Below are 20,223 nucleotides of genomic sequence, written 5' to 3'. Positions count from 1 at the left end.
AGAAAGTTTTATTTACCTTTCATCACATTTTTTACAAATTACAGCATTTTGTATTGCACATTTTCCACATACGTATTTTTTACATTTTATACAAATTTTGACAGTAAAAATCAGTTAGTACATATTAAAGTAGAGACTTTACCCTTTAAAACCTGCTAAGCGCCATTGTTTTACCATTTTTGGAAAAAAAGACACAGCTTCTTGAAAATGAATATAGAAATCCCAATAAAAAACATTACCAGGGCAACGTAAAATAGGCCAAGTAGTTGAGTTTGCTTGGGACTTTAGTTCTCACAAAAAAACTCCGACAAATTAACCCACAAAAAATCTCCACAACAATGAATTCACGCAAACAAGCCTGAACCAGTTCGCTGGTAGGAAACCTTGCTCCGCAACCAGTGATAATTTTAAGTATTTTATTCTGGGTAGCTTTTAGCTTTTGAAATAACGCTTGTGAACTTGGATAAGCCGACCACCATACGGCTGCTCCATACAGTAGTTTTGGGCGGAGACAGACTTTATAGAGAGTAATTCTTAGGCTTTGTGGGAGGTGTGATTTAGGCCAAAGGATGTGGTGAATGGCAAAAGATGCCTTCGACCGAGTCAGACCACTGGATAGGTGATTGGTTAATGTGCAGTGGAGGAAGTTTGGTGTAAGGACATCCTACTCTGTGGGTGAATAATATTGCTTGTGTTTTGGTTGGATTTAACTAGAGCTTCCAAGAGAGAAAGTATTGGACAATGATATTAAGGTACGCCTGCATTCTAGCCATGAGAGTACAAAGTTGCCATGAGGAGGATATGAGAGCAGTGTCATCGGCAAATAGGACTATGGTGCAGCTTGGATGAGAAGGTATGATGAGAAGGTATGGGATGCATCTCAGAATGAGACCCATTAAGGTTGACGAAGAACTGACGCTTATGTAGGTAAGATTGTATTAGGCGTATGATATGGGAATGGAAGCCGTAGCTGTGCAGCTTGAAGAGGAGTGCATCATGCTGCGCCGAATCAAAGGCCTTGGCCAGATCGAGCAGAACCATGGCGGTGAGTCTTCTGGTGTCAAGGTAGCTGGGCCGAGGTCCGGCATGCTCATCCTGACCGGAAAATTTAAATTGAGCTCAGTGGACAAGCATGGTGTACTCACCGTGCTGATTGAGCTACCTTCAGTGTCTACCTCCTCATCAGTGCCGGCAGCCGGAGGATGGGAAAAATCCTCGGGGGGGGGGGGGGCTACCAGGGCCCTTAAACGTAGGTGATCCCAGAAAGTGCTCGATGGCCTCCAAGCTTGGAGATCTCCTTTGGGTAGAATTTCTTTTCCTGGTTGACTGTTTGGTAGTGGACTCCAGGATTATGAATTTTTGAATTTTCCGCACTGTTCAAGGAGAGGCCTTAACCGGAACATTAATAGGACGAAGCACCATAACAGACGATACAGAAAAACACAGTTAGAAGGACGGCTAAACGATTCGACGACACGACGCAATAAATTTAGAATAAAAAGAATAAAAGTAAGAAATAGAAAGTAAAAGGTTAAAGAGTAAAAATTAAATTGAAACACCGAAAAGTAGAGTACAAATCGTAACAGAATACATACTGCGAACCGACTGTCACGCTTGAACGCTTGACAGCGAGTGTTGAAACTGCCCAATGAGGAGAAAAATCTTGGCTCTTTTATATGCGGCTGAACTAGGAAATTTGATAGCGGGGACTGGGCCTACTTGACCAGATCATACCGCGGATGGTACCGAGAATGACCCTTCTTGAACTCGCGCCTATACGTTTGATTAAATATTCTAATTTTGGAAGAAATGACCGTATTCACCGCCGACGTTATCTAGCGTATGCCCTCAAGAAGGAAAGGGAAACGTCGGGAGAAAATCTCCGTACGTAACGGGCTATAATCAGTGACGACCAGCCGATGTTGTTTTGAAATTTTTCGTGAACGTTCAATGATCTCGTATCCATCTTCTCGCGGTTTGTTGGAGGCGCAACGTTACCAGCGGGGGCCACGAGGAGGCGGGATCACCAGCGTGAGGCTCGATCTCTTGCGGTTCCATGCGATTGCTCGGATGGAGAATTAAGCCGTCTCGACAAACTATGAACATAGTGCTTGCGAGGTCTCGGTGGCTATCTCGTGTGCAACAGTAATTATCTACCTTAGCGTTAAGGGCTGTAACCAGCTCTGAAAAGATTTCATAAAATCGCCATTGGCGATATTTTGTCCCATGAACGTTGCATGAAATAATCGTGTATTATATTTCTTGAGTGGGGATTGCTAAAAACAGACGACTCAGGATGTCGGAAAACTTTCAAAAATGACACTCTGTATAATATGTAATAAACCAAGCAGTTGCTACATCAATAAACTCATTATGAAATTATCAGTAGATATCACTTATGTTATTTAATCATTTTCTTTATTAAAAATTTTATTGCCAAGTCGGTACAATTTGATAATTCGACCTACTATTACCCCGCCACTGGAATATTCCCTGTTCCCTCCTACGTATGAACCGTTGTTCGTGCTCTTCTACCTTCACGTGTGTTCGAAGAACCGTTTCGCTAAACTTCGCTTTCGTGTTTCTAGTTAGATGTGTGACACCTATTAGCTGTCTGACGCATGAAACAAACGATTGTCGTAATATCTAGTGGTGTGCGGAATCCTGAAAATTTCCGATGTTTGGGACGGAGTGGGGAAACGTACATCGGGTTGGTACGGGATTTTGAAATTTTAGGGTTTTCTAAGAATATTCAAAAATTCCAGAAGTGTTTTGAGAGATCCTGCACATTTTCGAAACTGTCTTATATTTTAAGATTCCGCCCCGATCCCGAAAATCATTCCCGTTCCCACCCTAACTCTGTCTCGCACAACACTGGTGGTATCTTCTGTAGCATCAGACTTTCGAAGTAGTTTTTTATTCCAGATGGAGTGAACTCTGCGTCTACAAAAATTCACAGCTGCGTATTGCACGGGCTCAACACCCGGAGGCTTGAAAGAAACAGAGTATGACAACACATATACATACAGTACACACATAAACATGTTTTAGGTGAGCAATGCAGAAAAAAAATTCTGAAAAAATACTATACACTTAATTTTGTACGTGCAATATACATACTTCCTCTTCTAAACAGTGATCAGCATTGTCGTCCAGCATTTCTAAGTTTGTTACTAAACCGACGCGATTGCCGTAAAATACGAAAAAGATGTGCTCATCATCTGTAACAGATGTTTATTGAATTTGGGAATCTAGACATCGCAGTTGATATGATAAAAAAACTATTAATTACCATAGCAAATCCTTGGTGAGACGCAATGAATAAACCAGCACAACTAATTTGCAATGCATAACTACTTCTCATCAATACGAATAGTAATATTTTCTGCGACTTTGGTGGTATATAGTACCACAATGAATCGTATCTATTGTATTGAATAACATCGTATTTCATTATTATTCAACGCGTGTTTTTCAACTCTTAATGATATAATTTTTTAACATAGTGTGCGTTAAAAATGTGCGTCACTTTACCATTATCATTATATCGACTTTATTTGCAGAATTATCATTGATAAAAATTACATTTATACAAGAGAATGAACTTACATATCATTGAACAGTCCAATACTAGAAGTGATCAGTTTTTGACCGTTATAATTGTTTAAATATATGATGAATAAATGTACCATGACAATTTGTAGACAAAGTAAAATGTTTTCCACGTCACTCAAATCTTCAAGCGCCAGGAATAGCTGTTAGTATCAAAAGCAATCATATTATATTTCCACCAATGGAGGTATAGAAATGTCGGAACTATGATATTTGACCTATTTCTTCCTACACACTTTTAACAATGCTTACGCGATATGTATTTACAGCAAATGAGACGATAACTGTTACAATCGCCACTAAATAAGGTATTGCAAAATCCTTTGTAATATTTGCGTTGATTCTTCATTTGCAAATTCATAATGTTTCAGTATATTCATGATGGAAAGATAAAACGTAAGAGAAGATAGAATAAATGTATAGTAAAATATATGTCGATTATATTGCTCTAATATCTGAATGAAGATACTAACTCACTAGCACGCTGGTGCGAATCCATAGCTGATTGTATATTTATTATATTCGATGTAACTGTCACTGAATTCGCCATCTCATCGACAGCTGTTCGTATTCGGTAACTAGAGCAATGGAAATATATGCGTACTGTTAATATGATCGTTTTAAGTAATATATTTCTAATTATTTAACTGCTATTTATAAGTAAGTTTCTCGCTACTAAACATTAAAACGTTTATATAATCTTGAACTTCGTGTTGTTGTCTGTTATTTACAATGGTTCCTTTATCACGAATCTCTATATCCCTAAATAACTTGTACAGAAAATTAATTGCATGATTTGACGATAGCAGGAATGTTCCAAGTAAATTATTAATAAATAAATGATATTTGACATTCATGTGAATATATAGCACATACATTATCTTCTAAAGAAACAGTTCCTTTCAGTAATATTTCATATTACACTATCATCGTTGACACCCAGAATATTTTCTAACTGTAAGAAGGCTTTCTTAATATTGGCACTTAGATTAATATATAGAATACTCAGTACTTAGATTAATAATAGAATACTCTAAAAGGAGTATTCAATTTGATATCTCGTTACAGTTTAATGCTCTGGTAATTAGTAAACTACATAGGTCACAATTTGGCCCGAAGAAGGTGAATGAACTTATTTACGAGTGTATTACTATGACTACAAACGCAGTTGATAATACAACTACAATATCGGTATTAGTATAATAGCAACAAACTAGTCATATAAGAGTACATTGCCAGTAATGCAATCTGAAGATAATTTGACACAGACAACTGTTAGAGACGGGTTACAGAGTGTCACAAGTTTGTATGAACGAAATGATTTGAATTAGTATGAACGTATAAAACAAATTATTTGAAACATACCTTGTGATCTCCAATAATCCACACAAATAAGAGGCAATAACAGCAAGCGATGATTCGGTACAAGTTACCGTGAATAGTCCCATCCAGATTACAATTAGGAATTGATAAGTGATCAGACTAGAATTCCGATTAACCTCAGAATAGAAGAATCCAAACATATTTAAATAACGAATCTGAAGTTGCGATTGCAATAATGTAGGAATCAATAGTAATGAAACTGACATCAATATTCCTCCAAATGATAGTACTATAAATAAAAATAATGTTGCTCTAGAATAGGTCCAACAAAGAATGATTTGTTTAGAGCCCTTTCACGCAAGAATGCGCATATGCAATGAGTCGCTCCGAATTTTCTCATTTTGAAGCTATCCAATTTGTGTTTCAGCTGAAACTTCTTGTATAAAAACAGATAATATGCATATATTTGATATGTGTGTTCTCATGTAAAAAGGCTATTTAAAACTATTGTAGTGCAGAAGCACTTCTTTCTGTAGAATATTACAACAAAAGTCATAATGTAAAAACGGATGTGATCAATTGTGTTGCCTTTTTACGTTCCAATATTCAACGTCCATTTTAAACATTCCTAGAATGTTCTTACGACTTAAAGTTCCAATTTTCTGAATATATCCTCTTAAAAAATCCTGCAAATGTTTCCAGGTCCTAAACTTTGCGTGTCCTAAGAACATTCGTTTCTTAAGCTTACGTTCTAGATATATGTGTACGTCTTAGAAGATTCTCAGAACTTCAATTTTGCTTGTACTGGCAACTTCTGTATCTTAATTTTTATACATGTCCTTAGGGCTTACATTTCGGATGTTTAATGAATATACTTCTCTTCAGTTTTAGAAATTTCTTCAAGGCTTGAATTGTGCGTGTTCTACAAAAAAAAAAAAAATGAAACTATTGTGTACCTAGAACTAGTGTATTGTAATAATGAATATTTAATGGAAATATATAGAAATGACTAGTAAGAAATACGATCTCTTTTCATATATACTACACACCAGTATAGTGTGTGAGTAACTGTATGTACTAAATTTTCAGAAAATAAAAATCAGCCTACTCCAAAACGTAATACAAATTTAATAAGTACCATAGAAAGGCAATTAAAGTTTATAATTGACCAGCAATATTTATTGCATACCTTAATCCAGTAAAGTTTCAATACTTCATACGGAAAATTCAGAACAAAAATTGTCTACTTTCAAGTTAAAAATTTTGTTTCTAATTGATAGCATAGAAGAACTACAAAAGTTAAAAGAATCATTTATAAGATAACGATGTGGCGACTATCTCCGCCATTTGCCAGCAGATGGATTCCTTTCCCGCAACTACGTAAGACCATCCGTATTCCTATAAATACACCGAAACCGTCCTTACCCTTATCCCTGTCTTCACAACTCGACACAGACCAGTCCTACTAACAACCACCCCCTGCACTCTCCCTCCACCACACATGATTCCTAACATTGACTGGACAGCCTACAACAATTACACTAATAACTTCAAACTCGCCACCTCATTCCACTCAATAGCACACATAGACTCGACCATCACCAATCTACAGGCTTATCTCCTTGCCTGCACCAGAAAAGCCACAATAGATCCTCCCCTCACCCCCCATAGATACCATATTGACACCTCAACAGACCCCTTCCTGAAAAACCTCATCAAAACCAGACACAACACTAGGAAATTATGGCAGAGGCATGGACTCTCCTATCACAAAGACCTCGTCAAACTACTCTCCGCTCAAATTACCTCCAGAATTGCAAGAATAAGGAGCAATGCCTGGGATAAAAAAATCAGAAAACAAACCAAGCCAGATCCCACGTTCTGGGCAAACCACAGAACCCTCACAGGGAAAAAATTCTTTATCCCACCTCTTTCTCACAAAAAGGAAACCCTTACCTCTGACCTCGGCAAGGCAAACCCCCTCTGTAGGACATTCCAAAAAATACATAATAACGCTTCAAACACCCCCTCAACCTCCGAGACCAAAATCGCCCACTTCACATTCAAAGTTCTCTACTCTGACACCCCTTCCGATCCAGCCCCCACCTCTAATTTTCACATTCCACTACTCTTAGTCCGCAAAGCCATAAAAACCCAACGTAGTAACAAAACCCCAGGCTGCGACTACATCACGCCACCCATGCTCAAGAATGCCTCTCCCAGAATAGCCCTCCAGCTCTACTACATATTCAATCACTCAATCAAATTCCAATACTTTCCCAACAAATGGAAAATAGCCAGAATAGTTCCTATACCTAAACCCGGCAAGGACCACAAATCAGCTGAAAACTATCGACCCATTAGTCTTCTCCCTGTAATAGGCAAAACATTTGAAAAATGTATTCACCTCTGGCTCTCTGACTTCATTAAAACTTCTAAGACACTTATCAATCAACAATTCGACATCAGAGCCAAACACTCCACTACACATCAGCTTGTCAGAATTGCACAGATCCTCACCCACGAACATAACACCAACCGCTCTTCAGCCATGATTCTCTTTGATCTTACCAAAGCGTTCGACACTGTCTGGATGCAGGCCCTATTCTACAAAATCCATAGACTAGGCCTGCCCATAACTCTCACCCGACTCATTCACTCTTATCTCCAAAACAGGCATATCTTCGTCTCCCTTGCTGGCACCTCCTCGGATCTCCTACCAATAACCGCTGGAGTTCCACAAGATTCCATACTGGGCCCTCTCCTTTTCAATATCTTCATAAACGACGTCCCGACTGTAGAAGGCTGCCAGCTGACGACACCACCCTCATCTCATCCTCGTGGTCTCCCCAGGCCCTCCACGCTAGAATTCAAAAATATGTCAACACAGTAGCAATTTTCTTTGCAAACTGGAAACTGAAACTCAATCCTCAAAAAACAAAAGCCATCTGCTTCCCAAGGAAAGGATCCCTACCAATCAGCATCCCAATTACAGTCGACGGACACCCTATAACTTGGTCACAGCAAATCACATACCTCGGGGTCGTCTTCGATCATAAACTCAGCTGGACCCCCGCAGTCATGGACAGAATAGCAAAAACCAAAAAGGCGGCTGGCTCCATCCACTCACTCATCTCACATGGATCAAAAATAAAACAACATCTCAGAGTCACACTTTACAAAGTCTGCCTCAGACCAGTACTCACCTACGGATCACACATATGGTGCACCGCCCCAACGTCCACATTCCAAAAACTCCAAACTCTCCAAAATAAGCTACTCAAAATAGTCACCGGTAAACCTCCACGTTACCGTACCAACCAACTTCACATAGAGACCAGTATGGAGAACATCCTCCCATACATTCCCCAACTACATAATTTCATTCATGCTACTCAGTCGCCAATCATACCAACCGACTCATTCGAGACACCGGACTATACGACCGTAACAGAATTCCCTATAAAATCAAGACTAAATTCCCTCTAGATACCACAAATCTAATATAAGTCACCCCACCACACGTACTCACCCCCACCCCCACCCCCATCTCAACAAACCACAGAATCTCTTTAACGTGCATCCTCCTTCTTCTGCCCAACATCCGCTAGCCACCACAAGACTGGCTAACCTCCATCCTAGGGGTTTTCTTTGAACATTTTTTCTCCACACCTACCTTAATGCCACTCACGTAACATACACCTCTCATGCACGTAATCCCACACAAACTTCCTAAAGACCGGTAAAAGGGCCATAGCTCTAAGGAACGGCCCCAACTCTAAGCCTCAACACACACAAACTTTAAAAAAAAAAAAAATTACCCTTATCCCTGTCGAAGACAGGACTCGCTAAAAGGAAATACTTCTCCCTCTCTTTTTCCCGCTCACCGCTACACCAAATTTTCAAACTTCTTAGAGCGCCACGTGGGTGTGCTCCCCCGATTAACCAACCCAGCATTGTTTTGTGAAGATAAAGGTCTAGGTCATTGAGTTGGGAAAGATTGATTTGGCCTACGCTTAGGATGGATAATGCTGTGCCGGCGCCTAAGAGCATGTCGATTGGTGCTGGAAGATAGAACGTCGGATCTGCGAGTTCAATGTTTCTTGTGCGGTCGATCGTATCGTCTGGTATTGAAGTGGTAATACTAGGGACGATTAGAAAGGTCAGAGTTCTGTGATAATTATTGAGTCTCTACTGAATCGTTGTCTTGGCGGTATATTTTATCATGGTAGTAAGTGCATTGAGAGTACCGATGGGAATCGAACAGCGTTTCTATGGTAGAGAGAGTTTCTTCGCCGGAGTTTACGTCATAAAGTTTGTAGTTGAGCATGTGTCGTCGATTAAAGCGCGGCATGGAATTGGTTTATGCGACTTGTTCATTGCGTTTACCCTTGCGGTTACTAGGAGTTCATTCGTTTGAGAGTTCACGATAAACGTGTTGTGAATTCTTTTGCCTTTTTGTAGTATACGATGCGTTGGTATTCATGACGTGTACGGTGAGGGCTCGATATCGGCATCGTCTTGTCTGAGCACAATGCTTGTTGCGGATGCGTATGCGGACGGTGTAGCGGAAGGTGAGGGTTTCCGAGGTTTTTTATCGTCTGGTTGGTAAAGGAGGGTGTGATGCCATTGATTGCAAATCGTGAAAACTAAGAAAGAGGTCCAGGTATCTATAGGTTCCCTAGGTTCTTCAATGCCCGTAAATGTTAATTTAAAGTGTCTAACAAATCACCTATTGCTTCTGGAATGTCTTTTGCGAGCTTCGGTGTATCTCTAAAGACATCGCAATGTTGTAGAAGGGTTTTGCGGGGACAGTTAAATTTCTCTCGTAAAGTCTCAATTGCATTAAGATAGTTCGTCTCGGTGGTCTGCAAAGATCTGATGCAAGCGCCAGCCTTGCCGGTAAGCGTTGGCCGAAAGTATTGTAATTTTTGTACAGGGGTGAGATCGTCGTTCCGATCAATCATAGACGAGAATAGGTCATAGAAGGATGACAATTTCTCGTAAGTTCCGTCGAAAGTCGGTAGTCGCATCTCTGGTAACTTTGTCACCGAGGCTGAAATGATTGGTGCTGGCGACCCGTTTGAACCAATGTAAGTGTTGGTTTCGTACAGTGCGTGTTTCGTGCGAGCTACTATCGTGCAATAATGCCGTTTTACATACGTGGATTACAAGTTCTGAATTACAACATTTAAAACTGAATGGGTGAGTTTTTCATTAGTAATATTTGTGAAATTTTTGGAATGAATAGAAAATTTCTAAAATCGTTGTTCGTTGCTTCAAACGCGCCTCAAAGCCTGAGCGCAGCCCTCTCCTTCCGTCACATCCCGGAGTGAGATTGGCTTCAGCCTGCTGGCTCGTGCGCGTAGCCGCATGTTGAAAATTTGCGCATCCGCCTCTTATTGGTTACTGTTTTTCGTTAATAACTGATAACAAAACCACGGATTGCATTTTTGCTAAAGAAAGGGTTACTCGAAATGGCCTCTGTAACCCCTCAATTCCCGGCGGTACAATAATTTTAGTACATCCTTTATACTTGCTGTATTCATCTGGAAAAATCTCGCACACACATTCACACACTCTCCATTCTGAAGACAACCACCGCACTTTTATCTAAATCTAAGAAAACACACACTCTGACGCACAAGTTCCTTTTGTACAGTCGCAGACATCTCATTCTATACGTCGTTCATTGACACCACTCGTACTTCACGCACTCGCACATATACTCACCATCCTACACGATTTTATGATTTGTTTATTGCATTTTTTTGTTGCAACTTGTATGACCTAATTCACTCTGTGAGGACAGTTCTATATAAGACACGTGTAAATATTGTTTGATACTTTAATCTGTTAATGCATCTGGAGAAATTTGTAAAATTGGAATGCATTTTCAGTTGATATAGTCAAAAATAGACTAACATAGACTTAACACTATTCCGTCCGGCGACACCATGTTGGTGTCGTGCACAATGTATGTACTGCCCAATATGGCCAGCGACGCGAAGATACGATTATTAACAATGAATTCGCGGGCGATTTGTTTAACGTTCCAATCGAATTTGTTGAATGACGAGAAGACATTACATATCCAAAAAATGAAAGTGAAGCAGAATTTTCGGACGATAGTGAAATACTTATAAGCAAATTTCGGCCATCGCTACAGTTGCTAACTGATTCAGATGAATCTGACGAAGAAGATAGTGTACCGTGGTCAGACTTTGATTTACCGAGGACCAACAATGAATTTGAATACACAGAACATCGAGGATATCGTAGAAATATTCATTGGGAATAATTTATTTGAATATGTTAGCAACGAAACGAATAAGTACTATTCGTATTCAAGGCAGTCGAATTTAGAAAATGGTTTGGGCTTGTTACCCTTATGAGAACTGTAGAAAAAGCAAGGATGGATAATTATTGGTCAACGAATCCGTTGATAGAAACTCCAATATTTCGTAAGATGATGCCCCCTGACAGATTCCGACAAATATTATCATTTTTACATTTTTTCGACAACAATAATGAAACTGATAATACTGACCGACTTTTTAAGGTGCAACCCATAACTGATTATTTTTCCAAAATGTTTGAAGAAAATTTTAATCAAGATCAAAACTTAGAATTAAATTTTAAAATTTGCAATCCGTCGAAAATTATAAAACATGGCATACTGATTCGGATGCTATGTGATTCCAATACAGGATATACATATTTCCTTATTCAAAATATATTCTGGCGCTAGACGGCCTTTAGCAAAAACAATGATGGGACTATTGACATGTTCTTATGAAAAGTGTCATGACCTCAAAAACGGTCGACGACAAGCCAAATGATTCAGTTAATGTCGCCAAGTAGTCGAAAGTCGTCACGAACTGAATCCGAAGACATGGGTATCGATCCTCGCGACTCGCCTTTGTAGTTGGGGACATCTCATAAAAGAGAGAGATGGAACGAGACTAGGGGCGAACGAAACTACATTGTAACCTGGAAAGGCAGAAAATGATTATACGTGAAATTAAGAAAAATCCAAGCACATCTGCACCAAAATTTGTGGGGATTGTTGCAAATAATTTTGGGAAAGATGTATATCCCGAACTGTGTCGTAGGGTTCTGCGGAGTAATGATAACCATGGAAGAATACCACGAAAAAAGCCATATATCAGTAAAATTAATAAAAAGAAAAGACTAACGTTTGCAAAAATGTATATTGATAAGGATATTTCATTTTGGAATAAAGTTATTTTCTCGGACGAAAGTAAGTTTAATATTTTCGGTTCGGATGGACAGCATTATGTGTGGCGAAAGTGCAACACAGCATTGCAAATACAGAATATGATTCCAACTGTGAAACACGGAGGTGGCTCAGTAATGGTATGGGGGTGTATGGCGGCGAATGGAACGGGAAATCTTGTTTTTATTGACGGAATTATAGATAAGTACAAATATCTGAATATTTTGAAACAAAATTTGAAACAAAGTGCAATTAAATTGAACCTATTGGATGATTTCTACTTCCAACAGGACAACGATCCTAAACATACAGCTGGGATTGTAAAGGAATGGATCATATATAATACCCCGCATACACTACAAACTCCTCCGCAAAGCCCTGACATAAATCCTATAGAACATTTATGGGCCGAAATTGCAAGAAGACTTATGAATTTTGACATAACGTCCAAGAAAGTGTTAAAAACCAAAATAATAGAAATATGGAATTCTATTGAAAAAAAGACAACGGAAAAACTTGTATATAGTATGGAAAGCCGGTTAAGACACGTTATTGATGCCAAAGGAGGACCAACCAGATATTAACATCAAACAATTCAAGATTTATTCGTACTTTCGAATACTTTTGTGACATCCGAAAACGGTATGTTTATACTCAATGCCTTGTGAATCCCGTATGTGCTGTCAGATTTTTTTGTAATTTCACTTACACATTCTCAAGACTCTTATGTGTCTTTATTTACAATCTTATTTTGAAAACTTAAACCTAACGAGTGTATTTTATTTGTTAACGATGTAGATTGGAAGCGTTCGAATACTTTCGTGAGCTACCGTACATTGTAACGCTAGCATAAAAACGATTACTTAACTTTCTTATTTCCAATTTTTTATACATGAAAATTTGTTTAATATATTGGTCAGATTTTTCCAATTAAAATGATACCAAACACGACATATTTTACACCGTATTTATTCATTATACGAATCAAGTATTTTATTTTATTTACGAAAAAAAATATTAAAAAAACCGATTCGTAGTTATAAAAGAAGTATTAAAGACAATGCTATATATGGTATTATGTAATTCGAGGGACAGCAAGTGTAGACTTCTCTACACGCCATCGGCAACGCGGTCGCGACCGCAAGTGAATCAAATCGTCTCGCGTTCGCGACAGGAACTGCAGAGATCGCGACGACTTCGACGCGGTAGGTATTGAGATGGCTTCGATTTCGAGAAAAGTATAGATATTATTTTCGATTTCGAGATAGTAGATGTAAAGATTGACTCGATTTCGAGACGAGAGGTGCAAATATTTCCTCGATTTCGAGACGGTAAGTATAGAAAATCGCTTCGAGGTCGCGACCGCAAGTGAATCAATCGGACTCGCATTCGCGACAGGAACTGCAGAGATCGCGCCGACTTCGACGCGGTAGGTTTTGAGATGGCTTCGATTTCGAGACATTCAGAATTCTACGCGTTTGGCGGAAAGTGTGGCGTAACAATTTACTGTAGTTTTTCCATCAATCCTGGAATTTGAAGGGGCCTTGGAGTAAGGATGGTTGAACAGTGAGAAGCTGTTTAGATACTAGCTCCTCTAAACTCAGCACCGATAACGCAAAAGATGGTTTGCAGATTCATAGAAAGATGGTTTAATTGCTAATTATTAATAAATTGGTAATTTGCTATGGGAAATCGTCCAGGTCAACCTCCTACGGTTTCGGTACCGTTGCGTACTCGACCAGGATGACCCTTCGGATTATCCCGGTTGACGGCACATCCTGCCTGTACGCTTTTTCGAAATGTTATTATGAAATTCTCTTAGAAATCTTAACTTTGTGACACGTCACGGTTATTGAAGAAAACGGTAAAATTATGTCATGTTTAGTCTCATTTTAATAAGAAAATTATCAGCAATATGTTAAAAAGAAATTCAGTTTTAAAATCTTAAAATTAAACAAGTTTTGTTATAGTATTATGAGTTGTCTTCCGGGAATTAGAGTCAAAGGAGCCGCGGCGCGTGCCGCAGCACACATATTCATCGACTGTCAAACCTCAGCATCGGCGTAGCGAAGAAATCGATAAATTACAGTGGCGTAGCAATAGCACTGCGACAGGAGTAGAATCGAAAAGTTGCAACAAATATCGAACCATTACTGTAATCTGAATTAGTACAGTCTGCGCCAAGCGAAGAAAACGAGACGTGCGGATGGCAAAGTGTTAACAAAGTAAACTGTATTTGAACTGGTTATCAACTGTAGACTGATTAACGATTAACGGTAGAGAACGAACAATGAATGCGAAGAATCACGTAATGGAATGAGCAAATTGAAAACAATGTGCTCAGTGACCATGCGAGAGCGACTAAACGAAAACGGAACTCGAAGTCGGTTCCAGAAAGGTCTGATCGCGGATTGGATCAACATCGCATTATGTGCACAACTAAATTGGTAAGTTGCAGTTGGTGACCTAGAGAACCGCAGGGTCGCTATGCAAACATTACAAACACAAAGGCGCGCGATAGCAGATAGAATAGTGGTATGAATGTAATTGCTGATCAAACAATCACTTAATTTTGAACACTGGGTAAATCGACTCAAAATGATGCATTAAAAAATTATGTTTACACGTGTCCCATCCCCACAAAGTGAAGTTCGCATACAAACAAGATAGTGTTACGTACGGAGATTTTCTCCCGACGTTTTTCCTTTCTTCTCGAAGGCATACGCTAAATAACGTCGGCGGGGAACAACGGCCCATTCATTCCAGAAATAGAACACCCAATCTTGCCCAAAGGAGCCCAGTTCTCCTTCGAGCAATAGTTAACCCCCGCCGACTTGGTGCGAAAACCAGGGAGCGTGTCTTAGGACCATCGCGAATCATACTCTACACTTACGCACTTGTAACAGACTGAAGTTGTTAGATTATATTAGTTTTACTTTCAACTCAGTGTACACGTTATTTTCACTTCCATCTCCCAGTTCGAGTCAGTTGTTGGTAACGATCTCACAAAGATACACCTTTACCGCTCGAGGTGTATCTATTAATATTTCTTTGAAGTTACGAGGCAAATTAGAGTCAATCCAAAACCCCATTACCCAACTGAGGTGGCGACCCGGTGATGAAATAGGCACCGGCCAGTCCACGAACCCAACTTCCTATCTAAAGGTGGCGACCCGGTGATGAAATAGGCACCGGCCAGTCCACGAACTTCCTCCTAATGGCGGCGACCCGGTGATGCAATAGGCACCGGCCAGTCCGTGAACAGAACCTATCCCCCAGGTGGCGACCCGGTGATGCAATAGGCACCGGCCAGTCCACGAACCCTTTACCTCTACACCTAGGTGGCGACCCGGTGATGCAATAGGCACCGGCCAGTCCGTGAAACATCCCTACACCTAAGGTGGCGACCCGTTGATGCAATAGGCAACGGCCAGTCCACGCAATTTCCTCCTATGCGGCGACCCGTTGATGAAATAGGCAACGGCAAGTCCGTGAAACACATCCTTAAAGGTGGCGACCCGGTGATGCAATAGGCACCGGCCAGTCCACGAAATCCTCCCAAATTTCCGCACAAATCATTTACCTCCGGCCACGTGTGCAGTGGCCCTCGGCTCGTAACAATAGAAATCATAAAATCGTGTAAGATAGAAATATAAAATGACATCCATCATACATTTTTAAAATGTGAAACTTTTTGAAACACATTGTTAAATGATATATACAGAAAACTAGCAATAAAAATAAAAAAAAATTATTTCAATAGCTTTTTAAGTTAATTTTATAAGATGTATAAATGGTTAAGTGGTATAAAAATTCAATACTCTTTTATATTTTCCCAATAATATAGGTAACGTTTTAATATACCATAAACGATTTTCCTCTTCAGTGTATATTTATTTGAATATATAGGGTAGTGTTCCAATAATTTTGTGAGCGACTGTAAGTCAATAACGATATTACCAAGCAGGAAAGTTTGTATTTTAGACGTTTATTTTTTCGAATACCTTGTGTGAATTGATTTTGTACTTAAAAGAAGAAGGCCCAGAGTGGACATTCGGTTTTGAGGGCAGACCGCTTATAGTTTTTGCGATAATTAATGTTAAGATTGTTAATGAAAGCCTAGAAAGACAGATTACGTCACGAGGGTTTAAGTAGGCCGAATTGGACCTCCTACCTTTCTCTAATCCTTAATATTACTAGTACTGTACTGGTGTGGTACTTTTCCGGTCACGTTACTGATGTGGAGCAAACTTATGTATTGACACCTTCAGATAGCCGCATCCTGCCTGGCCATCCGAAATGCCTAGAACAAATACGCATCTAATAAAGAGTTCAGTCAGTCACCAGACGTCACGCATTATAATTTTCCTCGCCAGTACGTAAAGTAACTACGCATTATTCCATCGTATTTGGCTCTAGCCCCATGACACTGGGAACGATGACGCCCGAACGGTGTACCGATTCACACCGTGCGTGCATTCCTCTGTCGGGTTTGAACGGATATTGTGTATACACGTGTATACCAGCGTGGCCCTTATTTTTCAACTTTCTAAATGTTTAACTTTCACCCCGCTATTTTTTCAATTAACAAAAAAATGATATGTGCAAAATTTTAGTTCAATCAGACAGCTGCGTGCAACCAACCCGCATCAACCATGACATTTTGAAATTTTCGCCAGAAAGTTATTTTTTCAGACACTATTATTATTATTATTTTTCACTTACATTATCTGGAATGGAATTTACATTTTGTTAACGAGCCGAGGGCTAAAGGGCAATAACTTGCGTGACCGGGACCGGGGATTCGTTAAGGTGATTGGGGATGGAAGATTTGTTAATCGTGGACGAGCCGACGTTTATTTCACCCTTCGGATTTATGAGGGGATAGGTATAAGGATTGTTAGTTGGTCTCGCGTAACTTGTTGAGTTGGTGCTCCGCGAGCGGTAAAGATGGTCCGTGATGAATCCGATACTAGCAAATGATATCGAAAAGAAGATATGGATTGTAAATAAATCGAACTCGAAGTATCGATACACAAATATAAAACGTATATTATGAAACAAAGACTTTTACAAGTGTTTGGTTGTGTTTTCACAGAGTCTAAGTTCCGAACTCACGGCTTTTATCCATTGAGCAATGCGGGGATTCGTACAGCCTAACAACTTAAATACGTACTTGAAGCTGAGAGAGAGAGAGAGAGAGAGAGAGAGAGAGAGAGAGAGAGGGGAGAGTATATAGAGAATATATAAAAAGATGTGGTGTTTCAAACGCTAATGGAAAAGAGTTTCTGTTTCGGCGGAATTCAAAGTGGCGGGCTCAATCAGAGAAGGGAAGAGCAAGGAAGAGTCTCTAGAGCAACGCACAAAGACAGGCTTTGTAGATGGTAGGAAAAGTCTTTGTACCTAACAATGGCTACTGCAAACACTTCCGCGTACTGAAAACCTGGTAATAAATCGAACTTCTTTTCAACGCCTTAAAAAAATTGGAGAAGCGAGACACAAAGAAATTTAACATAATTTAAACACCTGTTGAAAATTGCTGTTACACTTGGATGAATAGCTGCTCTTAGCACTTGCAAGTGTTAAAACGGTTGATATACTGTTAATAACAGTAACTTTTCAAGACAAAGAGCAATTATTGGGAGTCTCTGAAATACCAACGTTACATAAATGCGGTATAACTCTCAACACTCAGGTACTTTCCTTTGATACAGCAGCAAACACCACAGAACGAGTAAATGGAGCTTGTAAAAATCTAGAAAAAGCGTTCAACCGCAATCTGGTGTACCACCCTTCCCATCATCACTTTTCTGAGTTTGCTTTCAGGAACTTTTTCGATTTACTGTTGGTTGCAATTTCTGATCCAGATGCGGCGTGTTTCAAAATATTTAGAGAAACCTGGGCTAAACTTGACCATTCTTGAATTTCTTGATCATCACAATTCTACACGGAAACGACAACGAAATGATTACCGAGAATTGTTGCAATTAACAATTATCTTTCTTGGCGGCATTTCGAAAAACAGGATATTGCTTCATATACTAGTAGCTGTAATTCAAACTAAGTAAATGGCGAAGGCAATTTATGTATTCAAGATATATCCGCTTCAAAATCAATTTCACTTGTTGGACGAAGAACTCTTTTAGAAGAACATACGTTTTTCTTGCTCGAGTGTACGTTTGAGCCTGGTTTCTGTCATCGGAGGTAATTAAAGTACTTCACCATAATTTCCTATTCATGCGTCAATTGATAAGTTATCAAATTATTGATCCAGAAATCAATGAGGCGGTTGCAAAAAAATTATCCAGCCATCGTTAATACGTAGTTCCCGAAACTGCGGCTCTATTCTTGTTCGATGACAACGTTCCCACGTCAGTTAAGGCAAAGAGCAAAGATGAAGAAGAGGAAGAAAAACAAATGAACTAAAGAGATACATTCTGCACCAAAATGATTTTTTGAAAAATTTGAGGAGACAATTATCGTGAATGACGTTATAGAAGGAGGTGTCAAACTTATTCAGGATTTTAACATTTTCAAGAGATGAAATTCAGAAATAATAGTTTTTACAGACTGTTGCCGAAGACCATAAGAAATACGCAACTGCTACTAAATCCTCCCTAATGAAAAAATAATGTTCAATGTTCGTTCGTTCACTTTATGAATAGTTTTCTTATAAAAGTTGTATGCGTTATTGGAAAACCCTAACGTTTCTTATATTTTTCATTTTGTTTACTTCATGTTGTGTAGAAGAGAAAAGAAAAAAAGAAAGTGGTCAAGATAGTGAGAAGTATACCGCTTATGAACTGAATTAACCGTTGCACAAAATAATAAATTAAAACAATTATACAAAATTAACGATGTGAATCGGTGCATGGTCAAGCATCAATAACGCGACCGAAAGGATACTACACCAGTACAATACTAAAACTATTAAGGAGTGGGAAAGGGTGGGATGCCCTACGTGAACCATCATGCCGTAATGCAGCGCGTCTTTTTACCCTTGCATGAACAACTTTTATATTAATTATGTCAAAAACTATAAGTCGTCTGCCACCAAAACCAGGTATCATTGGATTCAGCTTTACAAGCTATATCACTATACCAAATATCATAAAAAAGTGAGCGCCAACACTAGAGACCTTTCCTTGGTTGAATGAGTAGTTGGTATTTTCGAAATCATACTAATGAAGGGTTTGATATTAAAAAGAATTAAACCCTTCACTAACAGTTTATCGGAATTGTTAGTGCGTATGATGATTCGCTATTTTGGTAGAAATGAGATACAACAATAATGTTTATTTGTTAACCTTCTCTCTCAGTGTGCTTTTCCTACATGCTTTACTGTAAACTTTTCTTATGTATTATATAAAGATACAAAACTTTTCAAAATTATAATACGCAAATCATAAAGCGAATAATTTTCTGACTCGATTTATTAATCCTGGTCAATATTCCACTTAAATTAAGCTTGTTCATGGGCAAGTTTGCCAAAATTTGCGAAAATAGAGAACATTGTTGAAGGAAACAAATAAAACTTTTTAAAACAAAAACTCGTAAACCAATCAGTACTTTTGTGTTTTTACATAGTGGCAAATATAGATTTGCATATAAAATAACTATTTGAGACTGTAGGAGGGAATTTATTTTATTGGCAAAATTGAAATTGAAAATAAACGCAACCTAAGAATTATATTTATATTATACTATGTACTATACTTGGAACTTCTGCTAATTTTATAAAAGTAGTCCTTTAATTGCGAATTTAATTCAAATGTTTAATGCTTCCATTTTTGTAGCACTCACGATATGTTTCTTTCCATCAAATTGGGTTCAAACTGATCTGTATACGTTTCTTTTCAATTTAGTAGGTAAAAAATATAAAAGTGTATCAAACCTGTATATTTATCGGATTACCGGAGTCTCCCATGCTCGGAGATTCATTTTTCGGAACGTTTTCGTGGAATATACGTAATCATACGTACAGTTGTACAGGGTGCGGCACCTAAAACAGGTCACCTGAATAAATCGCTTGCTTTTGAAGATAGAAA

At 38.9% G+C, this 20,223-nt stretch overlaps 1 protein-coding gene across 3 annotated transcripts in view; it reads right to left on the bottom strand.

Moving 5' to 3' along the window:
• Nucleotides 1-2,469: 2,469 nt before the first annotated feature.
• LOC144476282 (uncharacterized) overlaps nt 2,470-20,223 on the bottom strand; it is a 28,011-nt gene continuing 10,257 nt past the window's right edge. The window contains exons 4-10 of one of the 3 annotated variants that reach the window (XM_078193005.1): nt 4,978-5,224; nt 4,086-4,190; nt 3,865-3,955; nt 3,610-3,755; nt 3,293-3,425; nt 3,121-3,221; nt 2,470-2,990 (exon numbers count right to left, since the gene is read on the bottom strand). In XM_078193005.1, coding sequence (XP_078049131.1) covers nt 3,174-3,221; nt 3,293-3,425; nt 3,610-3,755; nt 3,865-3,955; nt 4,086-4,190; nt 4,978-5,224 — 770 coding nt within the window. In that variant the 3' untranslated portion in view covers nt 2,470-2,990; nt 3,121-3,173. Of the gene's footprint in view, nt 2,991-3,120; nt 3,426-3,609; nt 3,756-3,864; nt 3,956-4,085; nt 4,191-4,977; nt 5,225-20,223 lie in introns of those variants that run through there. The other 2 variants (XM_078193006.1, XM_078193004.1) reach the window with 2 other exon arrangements.

The sequence above is a fragment of the Augochlora pura genome, chromosome 10 (genome assembly GCF_028453695.1).
Source record: "Augochlora pura isolate Apur16 chromosome 10, APUR_v2.2.1, whole genome shotgun sequence".
Lineage (NCBI taxonomy): Eukaryota > Metazoa > Arthropoda > Insecta > Hymenoptera > Halictidae > Augochlora > Augochlora pura.
This window is presented reverse-complemented; position numbering and strand designations above follow the sequence as displayed.